The sequence below is a fragment of the Prunus dulcis genome, chromosome 8 (genome assembly GCF_902201215.1).
Source record: "Prunus dulcis chromosome 8, ALMONDv2, whole genome shotgun sequence".
Lineage (NCBI taxonomy): Eukaryota > Viridiplantae > Streptophyta > Magnoliopsida > Rosales > Rosaceae > Prunus > Prunus dulcis.
Window position 1 is genome coordinate 15,051,438 of NC_047657.1, and position 16,631 is coordinate 15,068,068.

General features: G+C 36.7%; 3 protein-coding genes and 1 non-coding gene across 4 annotated transcripts; 1 reads left to right on the plus strand and 3 right to left on the minus strand.

The window, feature by feature from the left end:
- Positions 1-933: 933 nt before the first annotated feature.
- On the minus strand, positions 934-3,360 carry LOC117637732 (pentatricopeptide repeat-containing protein At4g35130, chloroplastic). Its single transcript, XM_034372716.1, has one exon. The coding sequence runs from the start codon at positions 3,340-3,342 to the stop codon at positions 934-936; it is 2,409 nt and encodes an 802-aa protein (XP_034228607.1). The 5' UTR covers positions 3,343-3,360.
- A 3,042-nt stretch (positions 3,361-6,402) lies between these two features.
- On the minus strand, positions 6,403-6,475 carry TRNAA-UGC. Its single transcript has one exon. It is a non-coding gene; the product is annotated as a tRNA-Ala (tRNA).
- A 1,702-nt stretch (positions 6,476-8,177) lies between these two features.
- Positions 8,178-13,691, plus strand: LOC117637735 (hippocampus abundant transcript-like protein 1). The gene is made up of 15 exons (XM_034372721.1): positions 8,178-8,642; positions 9,970-10,081; positions 10,685-10,797; positions 11,094-11,216; positions 11,342-11,547; positions 11,639-11,714; positions 11,859-11,945; positions 12,062-12,142; positions 12,281-12,313; positions 12,424-12,477; positions 12,570-12,611; positions 12,899-12,977; positions 13,067-13,137; positions 13,264-13,352; positions 13,442-13,691. Coding segments are annotated over exons 1-15 (1,335 nt in total). The 5' UTR covers positions 8,178-8,474; the 3' UTR covers positions 13,443-13,691.
- A 920-nt stretch (positions 13,692-14,611) lies between these two features.
- Positions 14,612-16,402, minus strand: LOC117637736. Its single transcript, XM_034372722.1, has 4 exons — positions 16,135-16,402; positions 15,851-15,948; positions 15,341-15,598; positions 14,612-15,049 (listed from the first exon to the last, which is right to left on the minus strand). Exons 1-4 carry the CDS (start codon positions 16,253-16,255, stop codon positions 14,876-14,878), a joined length of 651 nt encoding a protein of 216 aa, XP_034228613.1. The 5' UTR covers positions 16,256-16,402; the 3' UTR covers positions 14,612-14,875.
- Between the last annotated feature and the right edge of the window lie 229 nt (positions 16,403-16,631).

The window sequence follows — 16,631 nt, forward strand, 5'->3', positions numbered from 1 at the left end:
TCATGAGGGAAGCACATACGTCATCAAAGGAGATGTTACATCAAAATAGAAGGAAAAAACGTTTATGTTGTCCAACAATTTCACTATTATAAAGTCAGTTTGAAGTGGACATCTTGTTCGGTACAAATATTTTATATTCTTTTTTGGTTACAATGAAAGAAAATAGAAAAATAGAGTACAAAAAAAGGTACTGACTTTGTAGATTTATTTTGTATAGCTAATTTTATATTTCTTTATAGAGTAATGCTAGATATACCACATTTATATACTATATTGTGTATCGCCTTTTTAATAGAGGTGGAGCCCACCAATACAGTTGACCCCACCTCTATTAGAAAGTTGGTACATAATATGATATATAAATGTGGTATATCTAGTATTTTCCCTCTTTATCATTTTGCATTGACTAACTCTTCATATGATAATATTTTTCTTTATGTTGAGAGAAATTTATATATATATCAATTTAATAATCCGATTTTTGAAATACCTTACACCTTTTTAATTTTTCTTTTTGGTTACATAGGCCGAAGCCCAAACGAAAACAACTAGCAGAAACAAAATTCGGGCCTAGAAAACCCTCCTAACACCAGTGGGTGCCCTCTCTATGCACGGGTCTTTAGTTTTACATTAGTTTATATATAGTTTTACTTGTCTGTCTAACATAGAATCCGCTGTAGCACAACTTAAAAGGATTGTTGATTAATCCGGGTTCGACTCCTGGCGGCGGAATGAAATTTTTTTTTCCCCAACAATTTTTACATCTAATCCGCTGTTGCACAACTTAAAAAGGATTGTCGATTAATCCGAGTTCGACTCCCGTCGGCGGATATATATATATATATATATATTTTCCTCAACAATTCCTGATGTTTCATCCAGTTTTGACAATATAGAGTATATACACCAACTTTCTATAAAACTAGTCAAAAGTTACCAATAATCACCACAAGAGCAACTCCCGTCTATGAAGTGGTGAAAGACCTTAGAATCCCCTACAACTATCTCTCTCTTGGTCATCTCTGAAATCTTCTTTGCAGCAATATGGCAATCATCACAGATCCTCGTGTTTTTCCTAACAACAACAGGGCTTCTGAGTTTTGTGGAGATCAACCCGAAACAAATTGCCAATATTACACTGTGACTCGCTGCAGAACTTGCTCTCTTTCTCTTCAAATCCAACGGCCTGAACTTGGTGATGCTATGAACATATTTGTCTTCCCCTATCTTCCTCAAAATTATATCTAAAACAGCGTATATCGTGTTAGGTTCGACGTGGGACCTGTCTTGGTTGATGAATCTGTAAAGCCTACAATTGGTCTCAACAAAGCTGCATCCAACAGTTTTCTCCAGTCCTCTTTGCCTCATAAGAGATTTTATCCGTTCGACATCTTCCCACCTCCCAGCTTCAGCATACATATTCGAAAGCAAGACATAACATCCGGTGTTATCGTGTTCCAAGGCTAAAATGCGCTCAGCAGCAAGTTCAGCTAATTCTATGTTTCTGTTGTTTCTACTTGCAGTAAGTAATGATCCCCAAATTCTTGCTGTGGGCACCAATGACATCTCCTCGATAAAAATCTTGGCCTGGTCAAGATTGCCTTTTCGACCAAGAAGATCAATCATACAACCATAATGCTCTATTCCAGGATCAATACCATAGTCCAGTTTCATCGAGTTAAAGTATTTCCAACCCTCGTTGACTATGCCTGAGACGCTGCAAGCTGTTAACAAGGAAACAAAGGTGCTCTCATTAGGTTGAATGCCCTCGTCTCTCATTTTGGAGAACAAGTCAATGGATTTTGTCCCGAACCCGTGAATGGCATGAGCCATAATGATAGTGTTCCATGAACTAACATCCCTGGATATCATCCTATCAAAAATTTCTTGTGCAGTCTCTAGATTCCCACATTTTGCATACATGTAAGCAGTAGCGTTTGAGATGAAGGTATTTGAATTGTGCTCCAACTTTGAGATATAGCCATGCATTTGCTTCCGCTCCCCTAGTGATGCTACTTCAGAATAGGCAGGTATGATGCTTGAAATTGTAATTGCATCCGGTTCAAGATGTTTACTCAAGAGGTCCCAAAATAGTTCCAAGGCATCCTTGTTCTGTCCACTCTGTACATATGCAGAAATCATGCTATTCCATGATATCAAATTCTTTTCAGCCAGCTGACCAAATATACGCTCTGCTGATTTCATCCTGCCACAGGCACCATACAGATCAATCAGAGCAGTTTCCAAGATGATATGAGGAAGAAACCCTCGTCTAACGGCATAACCATGGACAGATTTACCCTCCAATAGGGCTCCTACTTGGGTGCATGAAGGGAGCAAATTTATCGTTGTGATAGCATCAGGATTCAATTTATCAGCCTGTTGCATCTTTTTCAAACAAGAAAGTGACTCAAATGGACAAGCATTTAGAGTATATCCATGTATCATTGCATTCCAAACCACAACATTCTTGGTAGAAATCTCATGAAACAACCTCTCTGAATAGTCCACTCTACCACATTTGTGGTACATGTCAATAAGCGAGGTCTGAACCATGATATCCAATTCAAGCATACATTTAAGCACCTGGCAATGTATTTCCTTCCCAGTTTGGAGAAAAAACTCAATAGCACAAGCATTAAGAGCGCCAATCGTACTGAATCTATCAGGATTCATCCCAAGCACCTGCATTTCTTGCAAACACACCAATGAGCTCCAACCATCCCCAACAGAAACATACCCACCAATCATAGAATTCCAAGAAACTATGTCTTTAACAGGCATTTCTTCAAACACTCTCTCTGCATACTCTATGCAACCAAGTTTTGCATACACAGCACAAAGCGCGTTCCCCACGTAAACATCCGAATCCAACCCAACTTTAAACAACTTGCCATGAACCTTTTGGCCTTCAGCCAACGATGACAATCCACCACACGCTTTGATTACAAATGGGTAGGTAAAATTATCGGCTCGAACACCTTCGCTCTGCATCCTATGATAAAAATCAATCGCCTCTTGAAACAACCCATTATCAGTGAGACCTCTAATCATCACATTCCAGTAATATGTATCCAAATGGTTCATTTTCTCAAACACCCAGAGTGCATCCTCCATGCACCCAGATTCAACATGCTCACGAAGTGCCTGTTTGAGCGCATAGTTTTGGACTTCGCAGGTGTTTGAATTCTTTGATTGTTTTCTGATACTACGAACCCCCTTAGGAAATTTTGGCTGGTCGGAGTTTTGGTTGGCTTTGGGCTCGGCGGCTCGTTTTCGCAAAAGGCTTGGCGGTGCGGTGGACTTGTAGAGGTAAGAGCTGTGAGCGAGAGTTGCAGGCATTTTTAAATGGCTTCAGGATTTAGGCGCTGGAAAAATAGCCGTTACAACTTCATTTCTCAGCGACTCTCTCTTTCTCGTTATCCTTCTCTTCTTTCTTCTTCGCGGGTATTGAAGAGTAGCCGTTATTTCTGATTAGGTTTTAAACTGGGTATTATAAACTCCTATTTTATTAATTTTAATTTAGATGGATATATGCACGGGTAACGGTCTGGACCAGCCCAAATTTTTTTGGGCCCAGCTATTTTAAGCTCCAAAAAAGTGTATGTAAAAGCCGATGATTTTCTTCTTTGTTTACAACACTTATTACGTGATTACAAGGATGGAACCATACTTTGGCCTCCCATTTTTTCCATCATGTGGAGATAAATTTTTTTTCACATATAATTAAGCTTATGGCCCCTCCTCCACCACAAAATAAATGGTTGCCAATTTTTCATTCTAAAATGAACATATAGTAGTAAATTTGTATTATATTACTACAGAAAATCTCATCAATTGCCCAAAATGATTGTATAATTACATTTTGTGTTTCATGTTTTGGTTCTCTTAAGTATTGAATCATGGCACGCCTAGGACGGATTCTACACAAAAGGATATTAACCGGTTACAAGGAAATTTCTCTCCAAAAAAAAAAGGAAGAATGAAGGTAAAATTTAGGCAGATGAACTTATGCAACTAGACATAAGAGGTTTTTGTTTGTCGAGATTCTCTAAACAAGTGTTTTAATTCACATATACGAATGGAAATCCTCTCTTGACAACTCTCATTTGGATGTTTTCATGAAAGCTAACCTAGAGCTAGCATTAGCAAGCTATCACAAAACCAACAAGGAAAGTTTCATTATGTTGAAGGAGAAAACCAATATGAATTGGAAAAAATTTACAGTGATCGAAGTGAGATGTTAAACGTATTTGGTCGAACATAATCACTCGAAAAACATAGTTTAATCAAAGCTTAATTAAATTTCCTCAGGGATGCTTTGCAGTGCAGGGCACCATGAACCCTGGCGGCTGTGCTTGGCAGCCAAACTGGCTCTTAGAAGATGCTTCTTTCTCAAAAGACTTAGCCTCTGCTCCACACACAAAGATGATGATGGCCTAACAACTGATGCTTGACTGTTGATTCCTCCATTCATGAGCTCAAGAACTTGCTTCAAATCTTGCCTTCTTACCAAGATCTTCATTCTCACAATCCCATCTTCCTGAGTCTGATGTGAAAGTACATTAGTGCCCTCCTGATGATCACCATTTACTTTTGCAATGGCCTCCATTAACGCATTGCTTGTGATCAGATTGCTCTTTTGATTCATCCGAGCTCTGCCATGCCGAAATAGCACTCTCTTGATCAAACCCATTTTCTCAGTTCTGCTTTTCTCTGTAGGTGTCTGTGTGTTTGATTAAGCTTTAATCAATGCTCTGCTTACCAATGAACATTCCATTGTCATGGAGCTTTATATAGGAATTGGCTATGAAGGTTTTTGCCATCTGGGTTGCAACTGAAAGTTTTGATTAATATTAAATTAAACGGTAGCAGCCATTTGACTTTGTTAGGAAGGTAGCTCAAACGAGTTTTAGCTGTGATAATATTCGAAGTCAACAGGGTCAAGACAACCACCAAGCTCCAAATACTCACCGTAACAAGGAATAAACCAATCGTGTATATCAAGTTTACATTATCCCGGTTACGTGGAGACCTAATCAGACTGATCGGGAGAGATAGAGAGAGGCAAATGTACAGGTGTAGCCTCATTTTATACCGTACAAACCAATAAAAAAATGGAGAATGAGAATCGAACTTATCCGACACTTAATTTATAAAAAAAAAACATAACTTATTATGTAATGGATCAACAATGTATATCAAACTCCGTACGCCAGAATTCTTATGACATCTGAATATTAATGAAACAAGGTTCTTTAAGTTGATCATAGCATAGTCTTGATAGACTTGTCGGTACTTATTCAATCATTATTTTAATAACATTCCACTATTTAATAGTACGTATAAAATGCCACACACCGACGGCTCACATGCAATTTGCAAAGCCTTTAATAGTAGAGCTGGAGGCTGTTGCCAATGAAAACGACGCGTACACACGTTTAAAAAGGTCTCTGTCTGCTTGTTTATCTTAGATTGATGATTAGAGAGAGAGAGAGAGAGAGAGAGAACATTCTTTGAGATTAATTAAACTCACAGATGGAGTTTGGTTCAAATTAAAATGGTGTGAAGACAAGTGGCATTCGAGAATGAAGAATCTATGTATTTGGTGGTGAGCAGAAATTTTCAACCCTAATTTGATATATTGGGTTGCTTCAAAGTTTCAAATGCAAAAAGGTACCGTCAAGGGGTATGAGCTGTGTGTATTAGTTGGTACGTATAGCCTGTCTTTCTAATCATGAGTCTTATCTCAACCTACAACTAATTATATATTTTCAAGCTTATAGAACATAAACTCCATAGTAGGAACTCAAGTCATGGGGTTGAAGGATACATTTAATCATGAGACTTGATAGGTTACCTATTGCTTTTAAGTCTTATACACAGTTGTTCAAATTCATACTCTTTGCCAATCACTTCGACAATGACGCTTGATGATTAAGAACCCTATTTTGAAATATGGACAGTGAATCATTTGGGATGCTTTTTTTCCACTCAACAACTTTCGTCTATGAGATTTGAATTGTCAGAATCTCCTTCAGCAAAGTAAAAACTAAATACCCTTACAAGTTTTGAATGTCCTGTAAGAATAGAGGGAAAATTATCCATTAAAAAATGCTTTTAAAAGCCAATTCCTTTCCCAACTTTTTCCGAGGAGGTGAGATACATGATATTGTTGAACTTATATATGAAAGCCTATATAAAAAAAAGATGGGTTCATGTGTAATTCTTTTGGTGCCTAAAATGAGAAGACATGAAATTGATTTTGGAAGTAGGAGGAAGACGTGGCTGGCCACCACATGCATGCCCAAAAAGTAGAACAACGTTGACCCTCAATAGAGCGCTTGAAAATGGTCAAATTGGTCATTTCAATAGAATTGAACGAAAAAAATAAACCGAAGTTGGAGATGCAGGGGATCGAACCCTGTACCTCTCGCATGCAAAGCGAGCGCTCTACCATTTGAGCTACATCCCCGCAGTTGGCAAAATTATTCCCGTCTTCTTATTTACTCAACTATAATCTGAAAAATTACATACCTCAGTAAAATCTCAGATCCCAAAAGGAAAAATTAAAAATAAGAAGAAGAAAGAAGCGGAATCTTTAATTGCACAAAATCTTGGTTGATGACGTTGCAGCAAAACTTTCATGGTAATTTCCTTGGCCAAGCCAAACGAAGCTTACGAATGCATGCAAATTTTATGAGTCTAATTGTTCTATGAATTTCCTATATTGACCGACCATGATGGAACCTGGTCCTACAAACAATTGATGTAACTGACAACTAATTCATGAAGGAACATGATTAATAACTAATTATTAGTAATGTTGAAAGATTTCAATGTTCAAATTTCCCTACATTTTCTTCGTAATGTTGAAATGTTCAATGTTCAAATCTCTTTATTTTTATTGATGATAAAGAGAACTAATCAATTCACAATAAACTATAAACTTGAGCAGATTCTGTTGATTTGAGAAATTTTTTAGTGCAATCATGTCAGAAAATATAAATTTACACATAAATTAATAACACTAAGTGATCAGGTAACTTGCTGAATGCAATTCAACTAGAATATATATGCAGAGAATTGGGACATTAATAACAAGAATATGCAAGCGGAAAGAGAAGCTTTGACAGCTAACTAAATAGACATGTTTTGTATTCAAACTTTGATGATCATAGCTTATAATATGACAATTAAAAGGAGACAAGTTTCTAGAACCAAATAAGCAAACACAAGCCCCCAATGCTATTATTAACTTCATTACATCATCCACAATGAGCTCCCTAAATCACCTTTTTAGACAAATTTTAGGGAGAAATAGTAAAAATGCAACTCCAATCACGCTCCCTATCCACCTCCTAAAATAGGGAGTCTTCTAGGAGCTCCTAAATTTTAGGAAAGAGAAAGGACTCCTAGTGACTCCCTATAATTTAATGTTACTTTATTTAATGAGTATTTCAAACCTTTATTTAATGCTAACTATTTTTTATTTTATTTTTTAATGGAGATGGACCAATCAAAAAAGAGTTATAGCATTTATGACTCTCCAAATTATGGAGTATGGTTGGAGTTGAAATTTTTTAGAGAGCTCCTAAAATAATTTTCTTATATTTTTAGTTAAATTTTAGTAAAGAAATAGAGAGCATCATTGTGGATGCTCTTAGTCACGGAACCTGATGGGAATTTTAATCCTCATCTTTGGGCGGTGAGTATATTGGGCTCATTAGATGGTAGTGCAAGTTTAATTATTTTGCTGACTCTTGGATAGACTGTCTTTTCTTTTGTTGAGAAATTTTATGATTGTATTCATAATTCAGCCAAAAAAACCAATAATCACAAAAAGTCAATACAAACTAACCACAAAAGACTATTAAAATATCGGACGCACCCAAAAATCTTCGGAGACTAATGAGCTATTTATACAAGATCAATTTTGTTCGTTAAAAAGTTTGATAGTCCATTGTTAAATGTCAGATCAGCGGACTTCTCCGATCAATTTATATTTAAATTAACATTTTATTTTTTCCTGCTACTGGCCTACCTTTAGAAAAACTTACAAGCAACGTATGATAACCCTTTTTTCTTTGTCATGTCATGGGTCATTTTGTCATTGCAGCATTGGTCGGTTAAAAACACCCCACTTCCACTTTTCCCACTCAGTCAGAATACCAACCTCCCATCTCCCTCTCTCTCCATCTCATCTCTCTCTCTCAGTGAGTAAAGAGCCAAAGCAAAAAGGCAAACGTTAGAGCAGAAGAAGCAACGTCTTCTCTTTTCAAACTCCATCAAATTCAAACCTAAGAGACTAGAGAGCCACACTGCTTTTTCATTTGAAGCTTACGTTTTATTGTATTTATAGAAACAAAAAAACTATAAACCTATCTTATAAACTTTTTGAGATCACTAAGCTAGAGGGAGAGAGGGAGAAACTTTGAGAGAGAAGAAAGAGAAGAGAGAGAGGAGAGAGAGGCATGGAGGAGTGTATTGGAGGGTTGAGGCATCTGTATATGACAGTGTTTTTGTCTGGGTTTGCAAGCTTGATGGTAATTCCAGCCATAACTGATATCACCATGTTGGCACTTTGCCCTGGTCAAGATGAGTGCTCTCTTGCCATTTACCTCTCTGGTTTTCAACAAGCGGTATGTTTTTTTTCCCCTATTTTATTTCGTTTTCCTTTGCCTTTACAATTTTTATATATTAATATTAATAATTTCATACTCTTGGTTAATTTGTTCTTCCCTCTCCCTCACTTAATTCACTCCTTAATCATTTAAAAACATTATAAATATTATTTTTTTCATTTCTTATGTGAGAAACTAGCATAATAAAATGAAGAGTCCTCCAAAATTCTGATCTAGTTTTACAATATAAATGTATATTATTCTATTTGAACAATTTCTCTTCCTCCAAAATGATATCTATCATGAACTTCTTCATATTGCTTTTCTGGGTATATTGCAAATTCATTATATATATGAAAAAAAAAAAAAGTGGAATCAAGCACATTTAAGATATTTTACCTTTGTATTTATTTATTTATTTAGTTGGAAACCTTTTTATTTAGAAATGATTAAGTAAACTATATATAAAAAGAAAAAAAAGAAAGAAAGAAAAAGGTTGCTGACAAAGAGACCATGCATTTGAAAAAAGAAAAGAAAAAAGAGTTAAGTGGATTCTAGGCGTTTTCAACTTTATACTTTTGGTAAAAAGAAAATAACTTACTCTTACTTTTACCAGTAATTTTTTTTTACCATTTTAATCAGGTTGTTTTATGCATAATTAGATATTTATCTTTGGTAGATACGTGCATCAAACATATATACTCAAAACGTGTGTACGTGAGTTGAAGCTTGCAAACCCTGAAAATGTCTATTTGCATATCTTCCCAACTAAACTTCATACCTACCAAATTGCCCATTCGTGGCCATACGTTATTGTTACACTTACCCATTTAATTTTAGTTGATTTATTAAAATTTAATTACACACATTTAGATATAGATAGCAAATTTGAAGCACCCATCCAAGGTCATCCTTTTTCCTAGCAACCAAACAAATCTTAGGCCCCAACCCAAGTTGCCAAATGCAAAGTAACAATCCTAGCTGATACGATGTTCTAATAAGTTTATTTGTTGGTCGAAAAGGGTGGGTGGGTGGTTGGGCTTCTGTCATGAAATGAAGGATACAAATAATCAACTTGCTCAATGATCCAAAGGTTCAAATTCAAAGTCTCGAAACAAAAGTATCATGTGTCGAGCATTTTCTCATATTGCCTAATATACTTTAAACGAAAGATCGAGATTTTAAAGTCACGTGTAGATGAATTTTCACTTCTGTTAAAGATGTAAGTACATCGTCAAGTGATTAGATAGACAGTCAAATGAAGTACTATGTGGGGAAGGATATATAATATTAATCTTTCTAATTAATTTGATGCCTGCATATATATAATATGTGTGTGGTTCAGATCATAGGATTGGGGACGGTGGTGATGACTCCGCTAATTGGGAACCTATCGGACGTTTATGGGAGGAAGTCTCTGCTCACAGTCCCATTGGCTCTTTCCATTATTCCACTAGGTACTTATATAAGTATCTTGTTGCCTCCGCCTCTTAATTTGCTTGCCTTTTCTTTTGCTTGTCTGTTTCTTTAGTGCTCTGCGTGTCGGTATCCATTTTAGCTTTGGACCAGCTTAAAGCATATTCCATATCTTTACTATTATCATCACCCCACAAGAAAAAAACAAAGAGCATGCTTGGTTCGCTTGTCGACATGTAAATGATGAGGGATTCTTAACTGTTGATGCACGTAAAATCTAATATTATATCAATAGTCAAAATTATTTGACAATTCAGATTATATCAATCGTCAGGAGTTGCCCTCTCAGTCATAAACGTCCAGAACAACTTTCAATTTAAGTATTCATGAGATTCGGACCCCACCCACTACTTTCAATTCCCATTGCATATGCAATAATATATATGATCAAATGGCTGATTAACACCTAACTTTCACTGAAAAAAAAAAAATAAATTTGTGCTGTCCTTGTTCAATAGTAAGATAATAAAGAGTGCACATCTTTGGTGGGGGCATCGATTGTCTATTACTTTGTCCTTTTAGTAATAATTGCTAATGTTGATGAATAAGGTGGCACTTACGTGTTCCTCTTCTTTTTCGGGCAGTGATATTGGCGTATAGTAGGGAGACAAACTTTTTTTATGCTTACTTTGCGCTGAGGACAGTCACTGCCATGGTATGCGAAGGCAGCATCAACTGCCTCACTCTTGCTTATGTGGTAAGTTAATTGTAAGTGCATATATATATATATATATATGTGGACGTCATGTTATTACCGTTCATCAACAAGAGATGTTATTACTTTTGTGAGCGACTGATGTTAGCACGCTCCGGTTAAAATAAATTAATAAAAAATGTTATTTGCTTTGCAAGAATAAGAATAAACTTTTTTGAAATGAAAGAGTTTCACATGAATTATCTTGATCATCGGATATCATTGAGAAATTACTAATACTGTATTGAGGAGGGGAATTTGAGCTCTTAATTGGAACTAGGCAACTTTCTAAATTTCAGGCAGACACTGTTCCTGAGAGAGAAAGAGTACCTGCATTTGGAATTCTAGCTGGTTTTCTTTCAGCATCATTTGTATGTGGAACCTTAGCAGCTCGTTTCCTCTCCACTGCTTCAACATTTCAGGTAAATTTTTCTTAAGCTCTAACAAATAGCAAAAACAAGGCTAGCTTTTCTTCAAGTCAAGTCTCCTTATTTAACCAACAATTTGGCTACCAGATGTGGTTCTAAAAAGTCCTTGCTTGGTTTAGGTTGCTGCCTTCGCATCAATGCTGGCAACTATCTACATGAGAGTTTTTCTCAAGGAGAGCTTGCCAGGCAGGGACGGCACTTTGAGGCAGCCTATCTTGAAGGGAGGATCAGATGCCATTGAAGAAGATGGCTACTCACCGGAGACAATAGAAGTGTTTAAGAAGGTTCCTTCTGCAGGGGATTTGATTTGCTTGCTGAGGAGCAGGTAAGAGTTTGTATGGATAACCCGCCATGGCGAAAATCCTCCCAATATCTTCCAAACCTATAACTTGTAAAACCCTGTGTTGCATTTGCAGTAAGACCTTGTCACAAGCAGCAATTGTTTCCTTCTTCCAGAGTCTGGCAGAGGGTGGCCTGCAAGCTTCACTAATGGTGCATTAGTTTTTCACACTGCCAAATTTCATGTTCGTTTTGTTTTCTTAATTGATAACAGAAAGGAAAAGATGGTTAGGGTTTAACAAATGCCATTGAAATAATTCTCATATCATCGACTCTGGAATTTCCATTGCCATGCAGTATTTCTTGAAGGCTCGTTTTCACTTCAACAAAAACCAGTTTGCTGATCTGATGTTGATTGTGGGGATATCAGGAACCGTTTCACAGGCTAGCTATACCTAAACCTCTTGCTGCTACATAATTTTCTTCTGTGTATTATATATTTCTTAGCTTTTTAATTTTCACTTTTTCTAAACGCACTCTGCTATTTGTGAATTCTGCAGCTGCTTTTCATGCCTATGTTGGCACCTGTTATAGGAGAGGAAAAGTTGCTTTCAATTGGGCTCTTAGTGGGCAGTTTCAATGTATGCGCCTTGCCCCCAACTCTTCCGTATTTTCCATGATTGCCCTCCAATTCCTTTTGTCACTGTCAATTCATGATGGTGAGATCATCACACATTCATTCAAATACGTTTCTGACCATTAGATCTGGTCTTGTGCAGATGTTTCTCAACAGCATATCATGGGCAGTTTGGGTAATCTCCTTTTGAACAACTTGCAAACTCCCTTCACCACTACATGTTTCTTCACATATTAAGTGCCTTTTGTTCTATAAAGTCCTTGAGAGACAATTTCAAACTTGCAGGTTCCTTATGCCGCTACTCTGTTTTCTGCTTTTGGGTTTTTAGTGCAGCCAAGCGTAGGTTTTTTGCTTTAAATCTTGGTAAAACCTATTATGTTCTGTTTGTTGAACTACGACTGACGAAGAAAATATTTTCCGACTGTCAACAGATACGCAGCATTGCATCAAAACAAGTTGGGCCCAATGAGCAGGTATAGTTCTACTAGGGTGAATGTTGACATACATACATAAGTACATACGTACGTGCGTATGTACATATATGTTTTAATAAACTTTTTTTGTTGATACAAGCGATATTGGGGAAGGGGGGTTTTCTCCCAACACTATTAAGGTGCCAATGAGGTTCTAACCTAAGACCATTGGTTTACAAATCAAGGCCCTTTCCACTGGGCTAGATCCCGTTGGCTACATATATACGTACGTGCGTATGTACATATATGTTTTAATCAACTAATTTACAAAGTAAACCTCTTACCAGGGAAAGGCACAAGGATGTATTTCAGGCATAAGTTCCTTTGCCAACATTGTTTCCCCTTTAATTTTTAGTCCTCTAACAGGTTTGTGGATGTTTTATTATTTTGTTTTTCCTTTTGGATAGAATCATAAATCTAATTCCATTTGACCAGTTTTCCTATTATTTATTCAGCTTTGTTCCTGTCTGAAGAAGCGCCATTTTATTTCCCTGGCTTTAGTATAATGTGCATTGGCCTTGCAATGGTGAGAATTTGGTATTTTATGAACACACAAAAGAGATTTTTCTGATGTATCAGTTGTTCTTGGTTCATGGATTTGATTGGCATATGACACTTTTTTGCTTTTTTTTTTTTTTTTTCATTTGTGCAGATAATCGCCTTTGTTCAGAGTACAATGATAAGGGCTTCTCCTATTTCAAGTCACAAAATCAGCAGTATCATATCTGTGGATTCAACGTAGTAAGAATCTGAATTATATATAATTTTAACATAAAGCAATAGATCTCTCCAGCACAAAATTTTATCTTATGGAGCCCTTCAATTTATAGAAAGAAACAAACCCAAGAGCAAGAGCTAAACAGAGTTGCTATGCAGACATTCCCAAAGCTCATTGGGGCATTTAGCAGTTCATATCAGCTGGGTCCCATGACATTGGATATAAACCTCAACTATACATTGTAAATGAGACTTATGCAACCATTTTGGTTATGTGAGTTAAACTCAGTTAAACCCTCTTATATATATATATATATTCTATTTTTAATTTCAATGCTACATGATGACTCTGGATTTGAAGAATTGAAAGTTCCATTTGTTTCTTTCATTCTCCATTTTCTGCATGTCCTATGCATGCAGGCAAAAGTTTGATTAGATAATCATTTCCAAAATATGTCATTTCCTGTAGTTTGCTGTGCAAATTTAGGAAATGATCTGGGAGATGATAATAACTATGTAAACATATGTCAGCCCTCTCTGTTTGTTTGTTAGAACCGATCTACACGGTTGGTTCTGAGATGAAAAGACTAATTCTAATAGTTTATTTGGGGCAAAAACTATTGTCATCCCCCACCAACAAAGTTGAACTAATCTGATTTCTGAAAGCAAGTATATGGATTAAGAAACATAAGCAAAGAGAAACATTAGCGGTGAGACTCTTTCGACGGTAGATAATGGGCTCTCTAAAAGGAAACTCGATCGACTGTAGTTGGGACTCTGTGTCGGTAAGTTTTAAGTCAGGATACTGATTATTCAGTGGCGATTATGTGGAGACTGGAGAACAGTGATTCAACTCACAAATGCAGGAAAATGAAGTGGGTTTGTGTCTTGAGATCGCATGAGGTTTCAATCATTGAGTGCCATCATATTGCAAAGGTGATGATGATAGAGCAAACAAAGGAGAGGAAAGGTGAAGAAAAGCCTGCACAATTAAAGAGGATGGAATATGCAAAGGAGAAGCTCTTAAGGGACTATCTGTTATATCTACTGAAAAATTCCTCAGCACCACAATCTCAACCAGGAAAGAATTTATCCTTTGAAAGGCAAAGAAACGATGCAATCAAATAGAAAGCAAACTAAATACCTTCATTTTAAGACAGCAGCCACAATGAATTGCTCATGTTAAAAAATATAGCAAAACAATTTGCTGCAAGCTAGACAATCATTCAACAGTATACTAAAGAGAATAAATCATTCAACAGCTTAAGAAGAGCCGTTGAATATGTTGAATAAAGCTTAAAAATTCTGGCATTGCATTCAGATTTGCACATTGTTAGACACCTACTATACATAAGCTTCAAATAAGAGTAATCTGTAATCTTTTTAGCCGTTCAAACATCTCTTACTAAGCTTCTAGACAACCCAATGCTGAATTTTAAAAATGTGACAAGGATAAACCTAGATAATGACATATACATGTGAAGACTAATCAAAGGTTCCAATACACTAGTGCAGAATATACATACTCCTTGAGTGGTCCATCCGCCTCACTGAATGGGAAACATGCCATCCTCATCATCATCATCCATTTCCAGATATTTGAAGTTAACAGCATCCCATCCATTACCTTTGTAATTAAAACCTGGGCTCACATAGCACTTCATCTCATGAAACAGGTTCAAATTATCCACGAGCTTATGAAATGCGTTGCATCCACAACACTGCAGAACCAGAACAAAAGAAGAATAACCATCAGGAGACTATTTCTTAGTGCAGTTCACCATAATACTCAGTTAAAAGCTTATCTCAAGACCACAATGTTATTTATCTTTTCAAAAACTCCAGAATTACTTGTCCAAAATCATCAGCCAAACAAAATATTCAGTGAAACATCATGAAGTAACGTTACTTCATGAATTTTGGTATACTCACTTCTCAATTACATTGTTATTTATATATTCATAATAGTCAGTCAATATTGAGCACCATGATTAAATCCTAAGTTATTCTACCTGCACAAAGACAGTTCCATCGGTGTATGCATGGGGGTTAATTGCCCGCGTTGTCCGCTGCCCACAAATGTTACAAGTGAAAGCTACAAGCATCCTACGGCGAGGCGATTTAGTGAAGAGAGACCAGGGAAAAGTGGAGACATTCTCTGTGCTTGAGTGGGTGTGAATCCCAGCAGGAGCAGGAGGCCCTTCCATTCCAGAACCTGTAGTCCACCCTCGTCCTGTCGCCGCACTCATCACCAGTCCCATTGCCGCATCCTAACATTATATTTTCAATGAATAAAAATTTCATTCAACACAACAAAATATCATCACCACAAGCACTTTCTATTAACATACATAACTTTGTAACAAAAAAAATAAAGCATACTCTATTGCTAAGAAGAACAAAAGCAGATCAATTTTGCAACAGCGTCAAACATCTGACTCAATATTTTGCTTAAATTTCTCCTAGTTACCCAACAAAGATCAGGAAAGAAAAACCCAGCTTGCGAAATCTAGATAGAATACCTTGGAGAGTGGTGAGAGGGAGAGATGGCGATTGCTAAGAACTGGAACATTTTTGATGTCTTTGGAATCCGAACTTGGACTGGATTCGTTCTCGTTTCCTGAAATCGAAATATAAATTTCCATCAGATAAATGAGATCCATCAAATTAATAATAATTCTAAATTTCTTTGTTTGGTTGATGGGAAAATGGAAAACGAATTTGAAATCTTCCGAACGTCGATCAAAGCTTTCAAAATTCTAATGATTTATTGGCAACCAAAAGAAGCAAAAGAGAAAAATTTTACCTTTGGAGGCGAGGGGGAGCTGAACAGGTCGCAAAGGGAGAGTCTTTCTGGGAGAGAAAATGGAAAAGGGAGAAGAGGATGATGTGATTGTAGCAGAAGATGAGCTGATTAGGGCTTCCATGGCGTACAACAACTGATTCAGAATCAGAATCAGATATGATGATGATGATGATGATGGTGAAAGTCGTCGTTGAAAAAAATATCGCGGGAGTTACGTGGACTGGATGGATTAGCATCATTTAAGCTTCTCTGTCTGGACTTGATCTCGGTACGGGTCGGGTTGCTCCGGTTCTGTTAGAATTTTAGGCCCAACTGGCCTCCCTTTTCTTTCTTGTTTGGAGGACCAACCTGCCCACCTTATCTTTATTTATTTATTTATTTTTCATTTGATCTCTGTAAGATTCCATATGGACACCCATAACTCAAATTCAATAGCATTTTTACCAATTGCAAAATGACTAAAAAGGGCAAGGGTGGCCGGCTCAGAGGGCGGGGAT